The 16,957-nt window shown below is 41.0% G+C and overlaps 1 protein-coding gene across 2 annotated transcripts in view; it reads right to left on the reverse strand.

Annotated features, from left to right (window-relative positions):
• MDGA2 (MAM domain containing glycosylphosphatidylinositol anchor 2) overlaps positions 1 to 16,957 on the reverse strand; it is a 1,135,272-nt gene that overhangs the window by 664,666 nt on the left and 453,649 nt on the right. For both annotated transcript variants that reach the window (XM_063947538.1, XM_063947537.1), the window contains exon 3: positions 6,114 to 6,288. In XM_063947538.1, the coding sequence (XP_063803608.1) occupies positions 6,114 to 6,288 (175 nt within the window). The remainder of the gene's footprint in view (positions 1 to 6,113; positions 6,289 to 16,957) is intronic.

The following is a 16,957-nucleotide window of genomic DNA, read 5'->3' on the forward strand; positions in this document are numbered from 1 at the left end:
CCAATATTTATTTATTTATTAGCAGTTTCTTATATAGCGCAGAATATTCCGTTGCGCTTTACAATTAGAACAACAGTAATAGAACAAAACTGGGCAAAAACAGACATAGAGGTAGGATGGCCCTGCTCGCAAGCTGACAATCTATAGGGAAACAGGCATTGATACACAAGGATAGATGCTACCTGTTGCGTAATGATCCACCAGATTGCTAAGTTCTGAAAGGGTTGTATGATATGATCACCCAGCAATGTTGGAAGACAAAGTATGTGAGGTTATGTAGACTGTACAGAGAGGATGTAATTAGATAGGGAAGCATTCAAAGTTATGTGTGTGGGTCTGGAATTTGATAGGCTTGTCTGGAGAGGTGAGCTTTCAGGGAATGTTTAAAGGTTTGGAGACTAGTGGTGAGTCTTATTGTGCATGGGAGTGCATTCCACAGAGTGGGTGAAGCCCGGGTAAAGTCCTGTAATTTTGAGTGGGAACAGGTAATACATGTGGATGAGAGACGCAGATCTTGTGCAGAGCGGAGAGGTCGGGTAGGGAGATATTTTGAGATGAGTGAGGAGATGTATGATGGTGCAGTTCGGTTAATAGCCTTGTATGTAAGTAAAAGTATTTTATATTTAACACGGTAGAATACCGATAACCAATAGTGGGACTGACAGAGCGGATCAGCAGACGAAGAACGTCTGGCGAGGAAGACTAGCCTCACAGCTGCATTTAAAATGGATTTTAGTGGTGAGAGCCTATGTTTGGGAAGACCAGTAAGGAGACTATTACAATAATCAATGCAGGAGATGATGAGTGCATGGATTACAGTTTTTGCAGTGTCTTGTGTAAGATAAGGACGTATTTTAGATATGTTTTTAGGTGCATGTAACATGATTTAGAGACAGATTGAATGTATGGAACAAACGACCGTTCAGAGTCAAGGATGACACCTAGGCAGCGAGCTTGTGGGGTAGGGTGGATAGTCGCATTGTCAACAATTATGGAGATATCAGGTTGGTAACTACTCTTGGCTGCTGGGAAAATAATTAATTCTGTTTTGGAAATGTTAAGTTTGAGGTGACAAGATTACATCCAAGATGAAGTGGCATACAGGAATTCAGTGACACGAACCAATACAGATGGCGATAAATCTGGGGAGGATTGGTAGATTTGAGTATCATCAGCGTACAAATGATACTGAAATCTGAAGGAGCTGATTAGTTTACCAGGAGTTGAGCTATAGATTGAGAAAAGCAGAGGATCTAAGACTGAGCCTTGCGGTACTCCAACTGATAGAGGTAGAGAAGAGGAGGTAGAATCAGAGAAGTGAACACTGAAAGAGCGATTAGATAGGTAGGATGAGAACCAAGTAAGGGCTGTGTCTTGAAGACATAGGGATTGTAGTGTTTGTATGAGAAGAGAGTGGTCAACAGTGTCAAAAGCAGCAGAGAGATCTAGAAGAATAAGAAGTGTGTAATGGCCTTTCGATCTAGCAGTGACCAGATCATTCACTACTTTGGTCAGTGGTGTCTCTGTGGAGTGTTGGGCACGAAAAGCCTGACTGAAGTGGGTCCAGTAAGTTGTGGGAGTTAACAAAGTGTGTAAGGCGAGTGTAGGCAAGTCTCTCAAGTAGCTTGGAGAGACATGGGAGCTGAGAAATGGGACGGTAGTTAGAGAGAGTATTTGTGTTTTTTCAGAATGGGAGTAATCACTGCATGCTTAAACAGAGAAGAAAAGATACCAGTAGAGAGAGATAGATTACAGATTTTCGTTAAGGTTGGGATAAGCACAGGAGTCAAAGTTACTGACTTGTGAGGGTATAGGATCAAGAGAAGAGGTAGTGGAGTAGGAGGATGAAAAGAGTGTTGATACTTCATCTTCACTAGTGGGATTAAAAGAAGAGAAAGTGCCAGAGGGTTCAGGTAAGGAACTGAAAAGGTCACTGGCTGAGTTAGAGCACACCAATTCATCTCGGATTTTATCAATCTTATCCTTGAAGTAGGAAGCAAGTTTTTGTGCAAGGATAGATGCTACCTATTGCATAATGGTCCACCAGATTGCTATGTTCTTAATAGGTTGTATGATATGATCACCCAGTAATGTTGGAAGACAAAATATGTGAGGTTATGTGGACTGTACAACGAGGATGTAATTAGATAGGGAAGCATTGAAGGTTATGTGGGTGGGTCTGGAATTTGATAGGCTTGTCTGAAGAGGTGAATTTTCAGGGAACGTTTAAAGGTTTGGAGACTAGAAATAAGTCTTATTGTGCGTGGGAGGGCATTCCACAGAGTGGGGGAAGCCCGGATAAAGTCCTGGAATTTTGAGTGGGAACAAGTAATACATGTGGATGAGAGATACAGATCTTGTGCAGAGTGGAGAAGTCTGGTAGGGATATATTCTGAGATGAGTGAAGAGATGTATGATGGTGCAGTTTGGTTAATACCCTTGTGCGGCGGGTGAGGGAGCGTAAAGACGTGATTTAAATGTATTAAAAGTAGCTTGGGGTTGGTGGCATGAGAAGAGATTGGAAATATGTTTGTTTGGCAGTGTCCAAGGCCTGACGATAGGAGTGGTAGGTGTTCTTATATGTGAGATAGTCACTTGGATTCTGAGATTTACGCCACAGACGTTCTACTATATGTGACAGTTTTTGTAGGTGTCTTGTTGATTTAGAGTGCCACGGTTGGCATCTAAGCCTACGTGGAGTGTGATTGGTAGCTGGTGCCACTTCATCAAGGTCATGCTCTAGAGTCTGATGCAGGTGGGATAAAGCAGTCTCAGGTGTGGAAAATGTAGAAATTGGTGACAGCAGTTGTTGCAGAGAAGTGGAAAGTTGTCGAAAATTTATATTGTTAGCATTTTTGCTTGTTTTTAGTGTCAGTTTAGAGTAATGAAAGAGATTGAGAAGGTGATCAGGTTGTGATCAGAGAGAGGGAATGGAACATTTATGAATTCAGAAACTGAGCATAGCCTGGTGAACACAAGATCAAGGCAATGGCCCCCCTGGGGAGTAGAGGAGTCAGACAATTGGTTGAGGCCAAGAGAGGCGGTTAGAGAGACGAGTTTGGAGGCATGAACTGATTATGGACTGTCAAGAGCTATATTGAAATTGCACATAATGATGGTGGAGATATCAGAGGATAAGAAGGGTGGGAGCCAGGCAGAAAAATCTCCTAGAAATTGTTGTTTGGGTTGCCCAGGAGGGCGATAGATAGCTGCAACATGCAGAGAGAAGAGGGTGAAAATCCCGATAGTGTGAACTTCAAATGATGTGAATGCGAGTGATGGAACCTGAGATAGAACTGTGTATGTGAAAAATTGGGACAGTTATATTCCAACCCCACCACCTTTACTATTACCAGGCCTGAAGGTGTGTGTGAAGTGGAGAACACCATGTGACAGTGCTGCAGAGGAGGCTGTGTCTGATTGTGTGGGCAATGTTTCTGTTATAGCCAGAAGATTAAATTTGTGAGAGATAAAGAGGTCATGGATGGATGTTAATTTGTTACAAACAGAGCGTGCATTCAATAAAGCACATTTTAGTGACTTGGAGGGGAATGGGAGACGTGATAATTATGAGGTTAGATGGATATCTATGTTGTTTTGAAACAGCTGAGTGGGAGTGGGACAGGTGGTTGGAGCCTGGATTTGGTCATATGTCACCAGCTAATAACAGCAGAAGAGAGAGATAAATACTGGTGGATGTTTGTGAGTGTTTATTGTGGTTGCCAATTGTGGTTGTCAAAGTACTTGTAGAGAAGCAAGTATAAAGCTCATGAATGTTTAAAAGAGGTGAGTGGATAATAGAAGCTGTAATTTGTACAGAGGGGTGAGTGTAGAATGTATTAAATTTGGTGAGATATCCATGAATTGAAATAAGAAAGAGTAGTTTGGTGAACATGCTGTGGTAGTTTGTGAGTTAAGTTTGGGTTAAGTGGTGTAGGATTACGTTGTTTAAATTTAAAGTTACCTTTTGTTGATGTTGATCAATGTTTGTTCAACAGTTTTTTAACTGTTCAGATAGCACACTTCATTACTCCACACTTGGTTAATTCCATACAAGCTGAACCCCTAGCTACTGTAGCTGACCCCTTGACAGAATCCAAAGAAATACTGTGTCTAATTAAGATACAAGCCTACCTCTGAACATTTGGTCACTTGACTGTAATGCTAATTGATCAAAGAACATAGATTGCACTTGGTGGGTAAACAGGCAGTAGCCTACTCTAAACTAATTCACAATAAATTCCATCATATACATAGGTAATGAAAAGAAACACATTATATCACATACATTCAAACAGTTGACAAGCATAAGGCTTGATGTAGTTTGCAAGCAGCATGTGGGTTAATCTGAGACTTGTAGTGCAATAGAAATTATTACACATACATTCAAACAGATGAGAAGTATAAGGCTTGATGCGCATGCATCCTCTTTATACCACATTCATGCACTTTACTTGAGAGCTCGTTGTTATTCAGTTAATGTACAATACTGTTTATTAAATAACACATTTTCATATACTGCCATACCGAGGATTCAAACATATAACCTGTTGAATTGTAATCAAACACCCTATTCATTAAGCTATTTGATCCTGCATAAAAACTATGAAGACTATATAAAGATACTGGTACTTTGTAAAAAGAATAATTGGCATTGCAGTTGAGCAGATCTATGTAGTGTGCAGCCACACACTACATAGATCTGCTCAGCCGCAATGCTGATCATTTTATCACAAAGTAAAAGGTAAGCTTTAAGTAGTTAGAATTCTCTAGCTTAGAATTCTCTAGCTTTCTATGCAAGGGCAGATAGCTCAATGAATAGATTGTCTGACTGCAATGCCACAGCCAATGGGTTCAAATCCTGGGTATGTCAGCATCTTGAAATGTAATAAAGGACAGTGTGACTGAATAACAAAGAATGAATGTTGTATAGGTATTAGTGACAGAAGGGGTGGGGGAAGGAGTACATGGTTGATCAGGAGATTTCAAAAAGGGGGGAAGCTGCAAGTGAAAGTAATTAATTGACAAGTGTCGCCAACAGCGCCCCCTACGCTGCAGTGCTATGTGCGGTGTCTCCTCCGCACACACCTAGTTACAGCCCTGACCGATGCTACCTCCTGCAGCCTTCTTATTAGAACTATTGGTAGTGTCCTGCAGCCTTCTTCCAGCAACTGGCGCCCAGAACTGTAAGCTGTTGGGGCGGCAGGGGGAGCAGAAGGTGAGGCAGGAGTTGCAGAGCATTTGTATAGAAAGGGAGGTGTAGTAATGGGTGGAGGGTGTGCTTGCTTGAGGTGATGATGGAGGGACAGGAGGGCGATGATGGATCGGTTCCCTGCCCATTCAGGCAGTCCCGTGGGGCCCCACAATTTCTGATAGAATCCCTTTTGTGAATTATTATATTACGGTTATATACGCTCACAGTTTAAGGGCCAGATAAACACTGGGACAGATGGGACTACAGCCCTAGGACTCCACATAAAAAGAGAACCACCACCATCATCACCATGAAAGCATGACTGTGACCATCGGCTCATTTGACGATTTCAAGTACTCGATAATTAGGGGTTAATATTCCTGGGCATACTGTACTTTATGTAAAGGGTTAATCATTGTGTGAATATTCATTGTACCATTATCATATTTAGCCTATTACCACAAATAGAGAATGTTCACCTGTGTGTAATATATAATAGGATACAATGTAAAATACTGTTTTAACAAAGCATCATTATTTTGTGAATTATAAACACGGTGGGTTCTTATGTTATTTGTTGCTGTTGTTATTTTATGGCTGAAAATAAGGTTTAAATAAGCAACATTTATATTTTTTTTATATTGGGTAAATGATACTTGATATACAGTATGACAACCATCACATTCATGAATATACTGTACAGTATAAGAAACTGTTAATAAAATATTCCTGGGCAGGGCATGTCTACATATATTTCTTTCCTGTATCTCAGAATCATTTGAGATAATTGCATATTTGTTTTATTTACCTTATTTCTCCATATATTGGAATCAGTAACTATAAATACACAGTATGTATATATATGTAATAAAAACAGTAATAACACTTTTAGTAAATAATATTTCCATTGTGTACTCACAATATACATCCACTCGTATAGACTTTATTGCAGGAGAACCCAGACCATTTTCTGCTTTACAATAGTATCGACCTCCTTGGTGTCTCTGGATATTTGTAATCCTCAGGGTCTCGTTGAAGACACTGGAGTCTTGGAATCTATCAGATGCACTTCCTGCTGTTTTGGTCCACCTGATCTGAGCAAGCATCAGAAAATACAGTTAGTGGGGCTCACTACATAGTAGTAGTAAACCAGTTCATAAGCACTGTCTAGGTGACATTGTGTTAAAGATATTCACCTAAATTCTTAAGCACCAAACCACATTTAATAACAATATAAGTACCCTTTATCAATTAATCTGGCAGTCATTTTCTTAGATGCCCGTCTACAAATAATTATCTTCTTTTCAAACCCTCTGGATGGTCCTATGCTGTGAAGGCAGAAGGGTGTGAGGAAGTATAGGATCTTACAGCACACAAGACTGTCATAACTCAAAGGGGTGCGCCAAAGCTAGTATACTCACTACATCATGTGCCATGAAACTGTGGATGCTATATTACACTGTAAACATTCTACAATCTTAAAAATCATTAAAAGCAGCTTAAAGAAACAAACAAGTGGAAATGGTAATGGCCAATATTGCAGTCTGTCACCATGATTGTTCTTAGTATAGCCTACCACGCCTAATTTTGGGATTGCTTTTAACATTTAGGGATATATGGGGGTCATTCCGAGTTGATCGCTCGCTAGCAGTTTTTAGCAGCCATGCAAACACTATGCCGCCATCCTCTGGAAGTGTATTTTAGCTTAGCAGAAGTGCGAACGAATGTATCACAGAGCGGCTACAAAAATTTTTTGTGCAGTTTCAGAGTAGCTCAATACCTACTCAGTGCTTGCGATGACTTCAGACTATTCAGTTCCTGTTTTGATGTCACAAACACACCCTGCGTTTGCCCAGCCGTGCCCGTGTTTTCCCTGGCACGTCTGCATTTTTTCGGACACGCCCTGAAAACGGTCAGTTAACACCCAGAAATGCTCACTTCATGTCAATCACACTGCGGCCACCAGTGCGACTGCAATGCTTTGCTAGACCCTGTGCAAAACGACATCATTCATTGTACTTGTGCGACGCGCGAGTGCATTGCACAGCATACGCATGCGCAGAACAGCCGTTTTTAGCCTGATCGCTGCACTGTGAACAAATGCAACTAGCGATCAATTTGGAATGACCACCTATGTACTAAGCCTTGATGAAAAATAAAGTAGATGGAGACAAAGTGTCAACCAACCAGCTCTTTACTGTCATTTTTCAAACACTGCCTGTAACATGGCAGTTAGGAGCTGATTGGCTGGTACTTTATCTCGCTCCACTTTTTATCTCTCCAACGCTACATACATAAACCTCTTAGCGTTACAAGGCAGTTCACTACTGAAGACTGCATCATGGAATAAATACAATAGCCTTCAAGTTTCAGACAGCGTCAAGATTTTAACAATTTAGCCTCTAGATTGATAGCAACAATATTTTAAAAGGCAAAACCAAGTTTTAAATGATTGCCATTTTAAATCTGGAGACTAGGGGGTTTATGTAGTAAGTCTTGGAGAGAAATAAAGTGGAGAGAGAGATAAAGTGCCAGCCAACCAGTTTCTGACATTTTTTTTCGAACACAGCCTGTAATATGGCAGTTAGGACCTGATTGGGCGGTACTGTATCTCCGCCCACTTTATCTCTCTCCAAGACTTAGGACCTAATTCAGATCTGATCGCAGCAGCAAATTTGCTAGCAGTTGGGCATAACCATGTGCACTGCAGGGGGGGGGGGGCAGATATAACATGTGCAGAGAGAGTTAGATTTGGGTGGGGTGTGTTCAATGTGAAATCTAAATTGCAGTGTAAAAATAAAGCAGCCAGTATTTACCCTGCACAGAAACAAAATAACCCACCCAAATATAACTCTCTCTGCAAATGTTATATCTGCCCCCCCCCCCCCCCGCAGTGCAACATGGTTTTGCCCAACTGCTAACAAATTTGCTGCTGCGATCAGATGTGAGTTACCCCGTTAGTGCATAGACCCCTAAAACTGTAGAGCTCAGGCCTGACTCAAAGGTGGCTACAGACCCCTGTGACTTTTGATGGTACCAGCCCACAAGACATCCTAGGCGCAAGCCAAAGGATATAAATGTTAAGAGAGATACACAGGACACTTGTGCAGCAATTGCTAATGACTTAGCTTTTCCCGCTATCCCTCTCATTATAGCTTAAGTAACTGTGTGGACATCTCATTACAGGGAGAAATCTATGTTCAATAATAATATTAAAAGGCTTGTGCCGACTTGTTTTCTAATGATATTAAAAACCAACATTAGGCTTTTAATATCAACGACTGTCTAAAGATTAAACGTCAGACACCAATAAACACTACTGTGCCCAGGGCCTAATAGAGTGTTGATCGAGCTTGATCTGACTTTGGTACATTGATACACTTTGTTCTGCAAATGAAAAAAAAAAGTAAATTACACCCTAATGTATAAATCCTGAACATTCCAAACACATCTACATAAAGTCCCTTTTTATATAACAATGCATTTGCTTATTCTACAGTATGTAATGGATTGGAAATGAAATCGCTATTACCATATATTACAGAAATGCTGAATATTAATAACAACACAAAGAATAGCTTGGTTTGTGGAAGCTGCTATGTACTATGCACTGTATTATGGCTCATTTATCAAACTCTAGTTTCATCTCATTTGAGATACTGCTTAATCCAGTGTTATTTTATTGAGCCAATTGATCAAAATGTAAAAGAAAAAAAAAAACTCTGCATGATGCATTGATACTATCCAATAACATAATATCAAGTGATTTACCTCACATCAGAAAATATCACACATTGATTAATATACCCACTTGTACTATACAAGTATTCTGCATTTTCCCCACTGTGTCCACAGAGATGACAAATAATAAAATGCAGCTCAGTCCAGCAAATTGTGAATTTACATCTCAGGCTCAACGGAGTAGTTTTATTACTATGAATGAAAATTAGACTTTCAATGACAAATAAATTGCCTTTACCCATGCATAATATGAGAAAATATGCATTATTATGGAGGCACAATACATTTAAAGGTACATTTAGTATAAAATAAAAATGAACCTATAGGGGGAGATTTACAGTACTACGGCACATTGGCTAAAAAGTAAAAGTGGAGGTATTGCTCATGGCAACCAATCAGATTTTAGCTACGATGTTCTACAATGTACTAGATGAATGAGAGCTGGAATCTGAGTGGTCGCTAAGGGAAACATCTCCATCTTTCCTTTTTTAGACAAATTGGGCTCATCGCTTGGAAAGTGATAAAATAGAGAGTGAAAAAGTACCAGCCAATCAGATCCCACCTCCCATGTAACAGGCTATGTTTGAAAAATGGCAGTTAGGAGCTGATTGGCTGGTAGTTTTTCACTCTCCATTTTATCACTTTCCAAGCGATGATGCATCTGGCCCTATGCTGAATCTATGGTTTGAGTCTGAAGTGGACACAAATCGGCTTGGTGCTGCATCTTTGGTCACAGTAGATCTGAGAAGGTATGATAATACTGGAGAAACGCGCATCCAAAGAAGGTGGTCCAGGTCCAGTGCAGAGGACCAGGACATACTGCACGTACTCTCTGATAAGTATTTCGATGATTTGCATATGTACTCAATAAATACAGCCATTATGTCTAGTGATTAACAGGATAGATCTCTGTCCGATATTGAGAACCATCAACAAATTTGGCTGATGCATTCATTGCAATTTTTTTGCACTTAAAGCACTTTTATATGTGAAATGCTATTTGTCTATCTTTGTACACATATATATTTCCTATTTACTCACTTACATTGCTTTATTTTTTTTGTACTGTTTGTACTTCTTAAACCCTTATAACCCATGCTATTTTTGTGTTATTGTACACATTTTGATGATTTACAAGCAGAACATTATCATATTATAATGGCATAAATTGTATGTCAATGCACTGATATATAAATATAAGTAAAAAATATATATCGCGTAATGTTTTGCATGACATGTAAGAGCCATTTTGTATCTCAGCAGAAGACAATGATGACATTTTAATGTTTAGCAATAAATACTTTGGGGGAGATGTACTAAGCCTGAAAAGTGATACATTTCACAGTGATAAACTGCCAGCCAATCAGCTCCTAACTACCATGCCACTGGCTGTGTTTGAAAAATGACAGTTAGGAGCAGATTGGCTGGTACTTTATCACCGTGATATTTATCACTTTTCAAGGCTTAGTACATCTGGCCCTCAATGTTTTAATAAAATTATAAATGAAAAGACTGCCCCAGCAAAATGGTCTTCTTTTTTCATTCTTACTTGAATCCCTATTACTTGACTCTTAGGAGCACCACCAACTGAGTAATGGTAGGGAGTAAGTCCCAATACACAATATTCTATATGTTGGTCAGACATACTGTACCTACTGTATTAAAACTAAGAATAAACTTTTGGGATCAGATCTCTGCGGAATCTTGCCAATTTTGCTAAGAAGGTATGCTAATGCCAAAGGAGCCATATTTGTAAAGAGACGCCCACCGGTAGCTTCTCAGATGCCACTTGTGCCTGAAGATGCAGAATCGGTCACATCATCGAACCCGTGAAAAACCAAAGAAGCACTACATATAAAGATGCAGTCACTGGCTGTGACACAACCCCAAAATAGTTGTGACATGTATTCGTTTTAGAGGTCCCTACCTATTACCTCCCCCAGATGCTCGATGACTGTCCATCAAACTGCGACTAGAGCTTCACTTTGACCTCTGTCACAGGACCATCATGGCGTATGCAAAGTACATAAAAGACACGTGTAGAATTGAAACTGCTGAATCAAAACTGCGTCCACCTCTAAATCAGGCACAAACTCAATATAAGCAAAACTGACAGTTATGTGGATGTCACAGTTAATAGGATGGGATAATTAATTATCCAAAAATGTTCTGTGCTGGGCGTCCATCTGACCTGAGCCACTCAAACGGGTGTAGTATGGCTGACCGGCGGTCTCCTGACCGCCGGTCAGCTTACCGACGCCGGGATCCCGGCAGCATACCGACGCCGGGATCCCGACGGGGAGGGGCGAGTGCAGAAAGCCCCTTGCGGGCTCGCTGCGCTCGCCGCGCTGCGGGCTCGGTGGCGACCTGCGGTCGCCACGGGTTCTATTCCCACTCTATGGGTGTCGTGGACACCCACGAGTGGAAATAGTCCCTGTTGGTCGGCATGCTGACCATCGGGATACTGAGCTGGCGGGATGGTGGAGGAGGTCATGTGACTGTCGGTCAGCAGACCGCCGGTCACATGAATACCACCCACTCAAACAGGTCCAGGTGATTTGTACCTACATATCTGGTGAGCGTAGAATGAGCAAGTTCAGTTTCCTAGAAACCAAAAACACCCAAACTTAAGCATTAGGAGTAGAACTGAGTCCCGACTCGAGTCTTCCTTTCAGACTCGGATCTCAGGAAGAACTTTGTCTTCCCAGCATCAGATCTCACATGTTTTGGATGTGCATAAAGTTCCTCCCTCGTGATTTGGCCACTATTTCACACAAGATGCCAGAAGGAGAGTGTGTGGGACTGTTGGCTCTGAGGCACTGCAAAAAAGGTGTCACCTTTTAAACAGACAAATCAATGCCCTCCGAAAAAAGAACACCACTAAAGCTGAAGAAGAGACTGTTTGTTTACAAAGCCCTGAGGAGAGTCTAGGGGTGTCAACATTAGCTATGTGTGAATATGACATTTCTAACACTTTACTTGTAGAGAAGCTTCCTTCCACCATTTCTGCATCCTTTGCAAATGTGGGGATGAGCAATATAAGTAAAGATGGTGATGTAGAAATTGAGGATGCTAGTGTGGAAATGCAACAGGATGAGAGGGAAATTTGTATATCCGATGTTAATGAAGATGTTGATGGTGAGGATGTTGATTGTGTCAAAGTAAGTCAGCCACTGGTGGCAGCAGTTCTTGCTCATGAGAAAAAAGGCCATGGTCATGCCTGGGAACAAGACCAAAAAAGACACCTCTTATGTATGTGGAATTATTTTTACCCAAATCCTGACAACATTTGTTAAAGCACATGTACTATCAGTGAAGCCAAACTTAGTAGGGGTAGGGACATTAACCATTTAGGCACCTCCCCCTGTTATGTAATTTGCAGCAAGTTCATGCAAGTTAATTATCAAAATCTGAACTATCCTTTAAAACAATAACAAGCAGATCAGTATCAGCTACCAGCAGTTTGGACTAGCACATGCAATCTCCACTACCAACACCCTCTTCGTCAACCTCCTAATTAATAAACAGAGATAGCACTCGCAAAAAAATTGGTTTGTGGGGGCCCAAACAAAGGAAGCACTTCAGCCACAAAAGTGGCAGTCCCTGTTGCTGAAGTGCTTGGTTTGTTAAACTGTGCATGTCCTTTTTAAGATACAACAAAAGGGTGGGAGGTCCAAAGGACAATTCTATCTTGCACCACTTGTGGACTAGATTTAGGAGAAATAAACATTGTATTATCCCTCATACTCAGACTCTCTGGAGCACGTTATAAATGTACAACAGGGGCGTGTAACACAATTAGGAATGTGGAGAGGGTGTAGTATGGCCTCCTAATATTTGTTAGTGTAAGATAGGCTGATTTGGAATTTGCAGCTCTGCTGTGGAACTATTAGTTTTCTTGGCTTCTTTTTTCAACCCTGGGCTATTAATAATGCATTATTTTATGGCCTTTTCTTTTTCAAAATAAATACATTTTCTAAATTAAATGAATAAATTTAAATCAATTAATGAATTGATTGATCAATCAATCAATCAATCAATCAATCAGTGCTTTACATGCCTCCCGCTACATAATCCACCTCCATTTCCTTACACTGCCCTGGGGCCTATTTTTTTGAAAACCTTCTTTCTTTGGTGTCATATAGTTTATTAAACTTCCATCCTGTCTGCCACTGCTATGCCACAATGTTTCAGAGATGTACTATAGTATTAAAGTAACTGCCACGTGTTTGTGCCGCTGCTCTATCTCTTTGTTTAGCCAGACAGCCTTTTGTTTATAATGGTGAACAATATTGTGAGTTGTGTTGTGAGGTGGTCAAAATTGACTGAAAATGACTGGACATTAATGGCATTGAGGTAAATAATACTGTAGGAACAAAAACAGGCCCAACTTACATGATTCTAGCTGTTTTTAGCAATTTTGTTTTTAAAATCCAGATCCAAAACAAAAACACGAGGGTGTTTTTGTCAAAACCAGAAAATACAAAAAACATAAAGGGTGGTTTTGGCAAAACCAAAACACATGGGCACATCTCTAGTTGAAAAGCATTTGTACCTGCCCATCTACCTCTCTGTTCCATAGATCCTTAGTTGCTTGATGTTCCAAAATGTTAATAAAATGGGTTTTTCACTATGGTCTGCAGTACTGCCAATATAGTAGATTCACAAGTCCATATTTATACACTTTAGTCCTCCATAAATTTTATATCGTAACTCCACATGCTTAATAAAATGGCAAAGTTCCTCTGCTGAAATATTCTACTATTATGCACTGGTTGAATAAAACTAGGCAAAATATTAAATGCATTTGAGATTTTTATTTTATTTCCATCTTTCAAAACGCTTCTTGCCTTTTTCAAGGTCAGAGCTATATTTAGGCACCTAAGCCATGTGCTTAACAGAGCTTAAGGTACAAAGACACCTCAGTTATTGTAATTCTAATCACTTTATTATTTGCCTATTTAGCAACACATGATATATTTAATTACATGCTTCTTGATCAACCATGTAATATCTCATTTGTTTTAGAAATACACTTCACTAGAGTCAGAAGCACTTTTGTAGGTAAAAATGCTTCATGCCCTACCCACTCGTACAGTGGAGGTTATTCAGGTTTAATTGTAAACCAAAAAAGCACATTGATGGGCAAAACCATATTGCGCTACAGGTGGGGCAAATGTAACATGTGCAGAAAGATTTAGGAATGGTTGGTTCTATTGTTTCTGTGCATGGTAAATACTGGCTGCTTTATTTTAACACTGCAATTTAGATTTCAGTTCGAACACACCCCACCCAAATCTAACTCTCTCTGCACATGTTCCACCTGCCCAACCTGCAGTCCAACATGGCTTTGCCAAGTTGTTTTCTTTTTTGTTTTTTGTTACCAACAGGAATCAAGCCCATAGTACAGTGTATGCAATGAGTCAGGCATATAAAGGGCCAGCCGTATATAGTGCAGTGTATGTGATACATCAGACATACAGTGTACAGGGCCAGCAATCACAGTAACCCATTATATGCGGCAGTAGGGCCAGCCACACATAGTGCAGTATATGTAATACAACAGACAAATACAGGGCTAACCACACATAGGGGGTAATTCTGAGTTGATCGCAGCAGGATTTTTTTTAGCAGTTGGGCAAAACCATGTGCACTGCAGGAGGGGCAGATATAACATGTGCAGAGAGAGATAGATTTGGGTGTGGTGTGTTCAATCTGCAATCTAAATTGCAGTGTAAAAATAAAGCAGCCAGTATTTACCCTGCACGGAAACAAAATAACCCACACAAATCTAACTCTCTCTGCACATGTTATATCTGCCTCCCCTGCAGTGCACATGGTTTTGCCCAACTGCTAACAAAAATCCTGCTGCGATCAACTCAGAATCACCCCCATAGTGCAGTGCATGTAATATATCAGACATTTACAGGGCCAATGATTACAGTAAGCCATTAGATGTGGTAGTAGGACCAGCCTTTCTTAGCTGAATGTTTTGGGGTTTTTTATTTTCTGTATGTGGGCAAAGTTCCCCTATTTAAGTTCCTCTATCACTGGGTCAAGACCGGGAGTCTTAAGGAGCAACAGAAAAATCACCGGCCCTGAACATTTACTGTATACAGTATTAATAATTAATACTTTATATCGTCTATAGTATAGACTGTAGGGGAGGGAGTCTAAAAATCACAGTTTCTCTATCAAACATATTTATCTCATATACTGTAAATTGAAAAATTTCATGGAACAACATTTTTAAGGTTGCAGAGTTTTTATATTTGAGGTTGGATTTGTGGTGAAATTAGAACGTTTGTCATTTCTGGTCACGCGGGAGTCCTTCTGGAGAATGAGCTCTTTCAAGCTGAACATTTAGCAAATATAATATTGTTTACTGACAATTATGTGTATGGCATTTAAATTAGTAATTATTATTTCACTGCTCTCCAGCCTGCCATACTTGCTTGCCTAATTGCGTTCCGCGTAGTTTCACTTGCTTTTCCCGCCTGTCACTTTGCACCTCAATTGATTTTTGCAAGTAGATTCACTGGCAATTTCTATGATCATTTTACTGTCATTCTCATCGGTACTCTACATTTGTGCTTGACCGACAATATTGTGTTCTTAGTACTGTTACTGGAACTTGGCATAGAACCCTGGTAGAGATAGGCAAAATTTTACCTATTATGTTAAATATTTGCTTCGTTACGAATTGGTTGTGAATTTTTTCAAGTTTCATCTAGGGAAATTGGACTTAAATTTTCCCATTTCTGCCCAACCTCATCAAATGGAAGAATGAGCCAACTATCACCATGCCAGCTGTCTTCATAGACTGCAAAGAGGGACACATAGCAAAACAATCCAGAAGGGTATTCTGCAAAGATAAAGTGGAACTAAAAAAAAAATTGAGGGGTCTACGGGGGTCATTCAGACCCATTCGCACGCTGCATTTTTTTCCAGCCGTGCAAACTGGTCTGAACTGTGCATGCATGTGACCCGCAATGCGTAGACACATTGCCCTCCCAGTGGCGGGGGTCGCCGGAGAGTGATGCCTTCTATGACGGAAGCGATCTCAGGGGCAATCGCAAGAAGATTGACAGGCAGAAGGCGTTCCTGGGCGGTAACTCACCGTTTTCTGGGAGTTTCGGGAAAAATGTAGGCATGCCCGGCCATTCTGGAGGAGGGTTCCTGACGTCAACGCCGGCCAAGATCGTCGCAGTGGCTGAGTGAGTTCTGGGCTGTGCAGAAACTGCACAAACTTTTGTTTGTGCAGCTCACTGCATAGGCCATCGCACCCCTGCAAAGCCCTTCCCCCTCCCCCTGTAGGCGGCGATTACCTGGTCGCAGTAGTGCAAAAAATAGCCTGCGTGTGCCCATGTCTGAATTAGGCCCTACAGTATATACTAATCCTTGGAGAGAGATAACGTTGATGGATATAGAGTACCAATCAACCAGCTCCTTTCATTTTTTAAACACAGCCTATAACATGTAAGTTAGGAGCTGTGTGGTTGGTATTTTGGGGCTAATTCAGACCTGATCGTAGCAACAAATTTGTTAGCAGTTGGGCAAAACCATGTGCACTGCAGGGGGGGCAGATATAACATGTGCAGAGAGAGTTAGATTTGGGTGGGCTGTGTTCAAACTGGAATCTAAATTGCAGTGTAAAAATAAAGTAGCCAGTATTTACTCTGGACAGAAACAAAATAACCCACCCAAATCTAACTCTCTCTGCACATGTTACATCTGTCACACCTGCAGTGCACATGGGGGGTCATCGGCCCGTTCGCGCACGCAGCGGTTTGTCTCAAAAGTGCCAGGAATGTGCATGCGCGGTGCCCACACTGCACGTGCGCGACATTGCCCGGCGTCCTACGAAGTAAGCGGTCACAGAGCCGACCGCAAGAAGATTGACAGAAAGAAGGCGTACCTGGGCGTATCCGGACCGTTGGAGACCGTTTTCAGGGAGTGGAGAAGAAAACGCAGGCGTGTCCAACAGGACGGAGGGCGGATGTCTGACGTCAAAGCCGGTCC

This window comes from Pseudophryne corroboree, chromosome 12 (genome assembly GCF_028390025.1).
Source record: "Pseudophryne corroboree isolate aPseCor3 chromosome 12, aPseCor3.hap2, whole genome shotgun sequence".
NCBI classification, from domain to species: Eukaryota; Metazoa; Chordata; class Amphibia; order Anura; family Myobatrachidae; genus Pseudophryne; species Pseudophryne corroboree.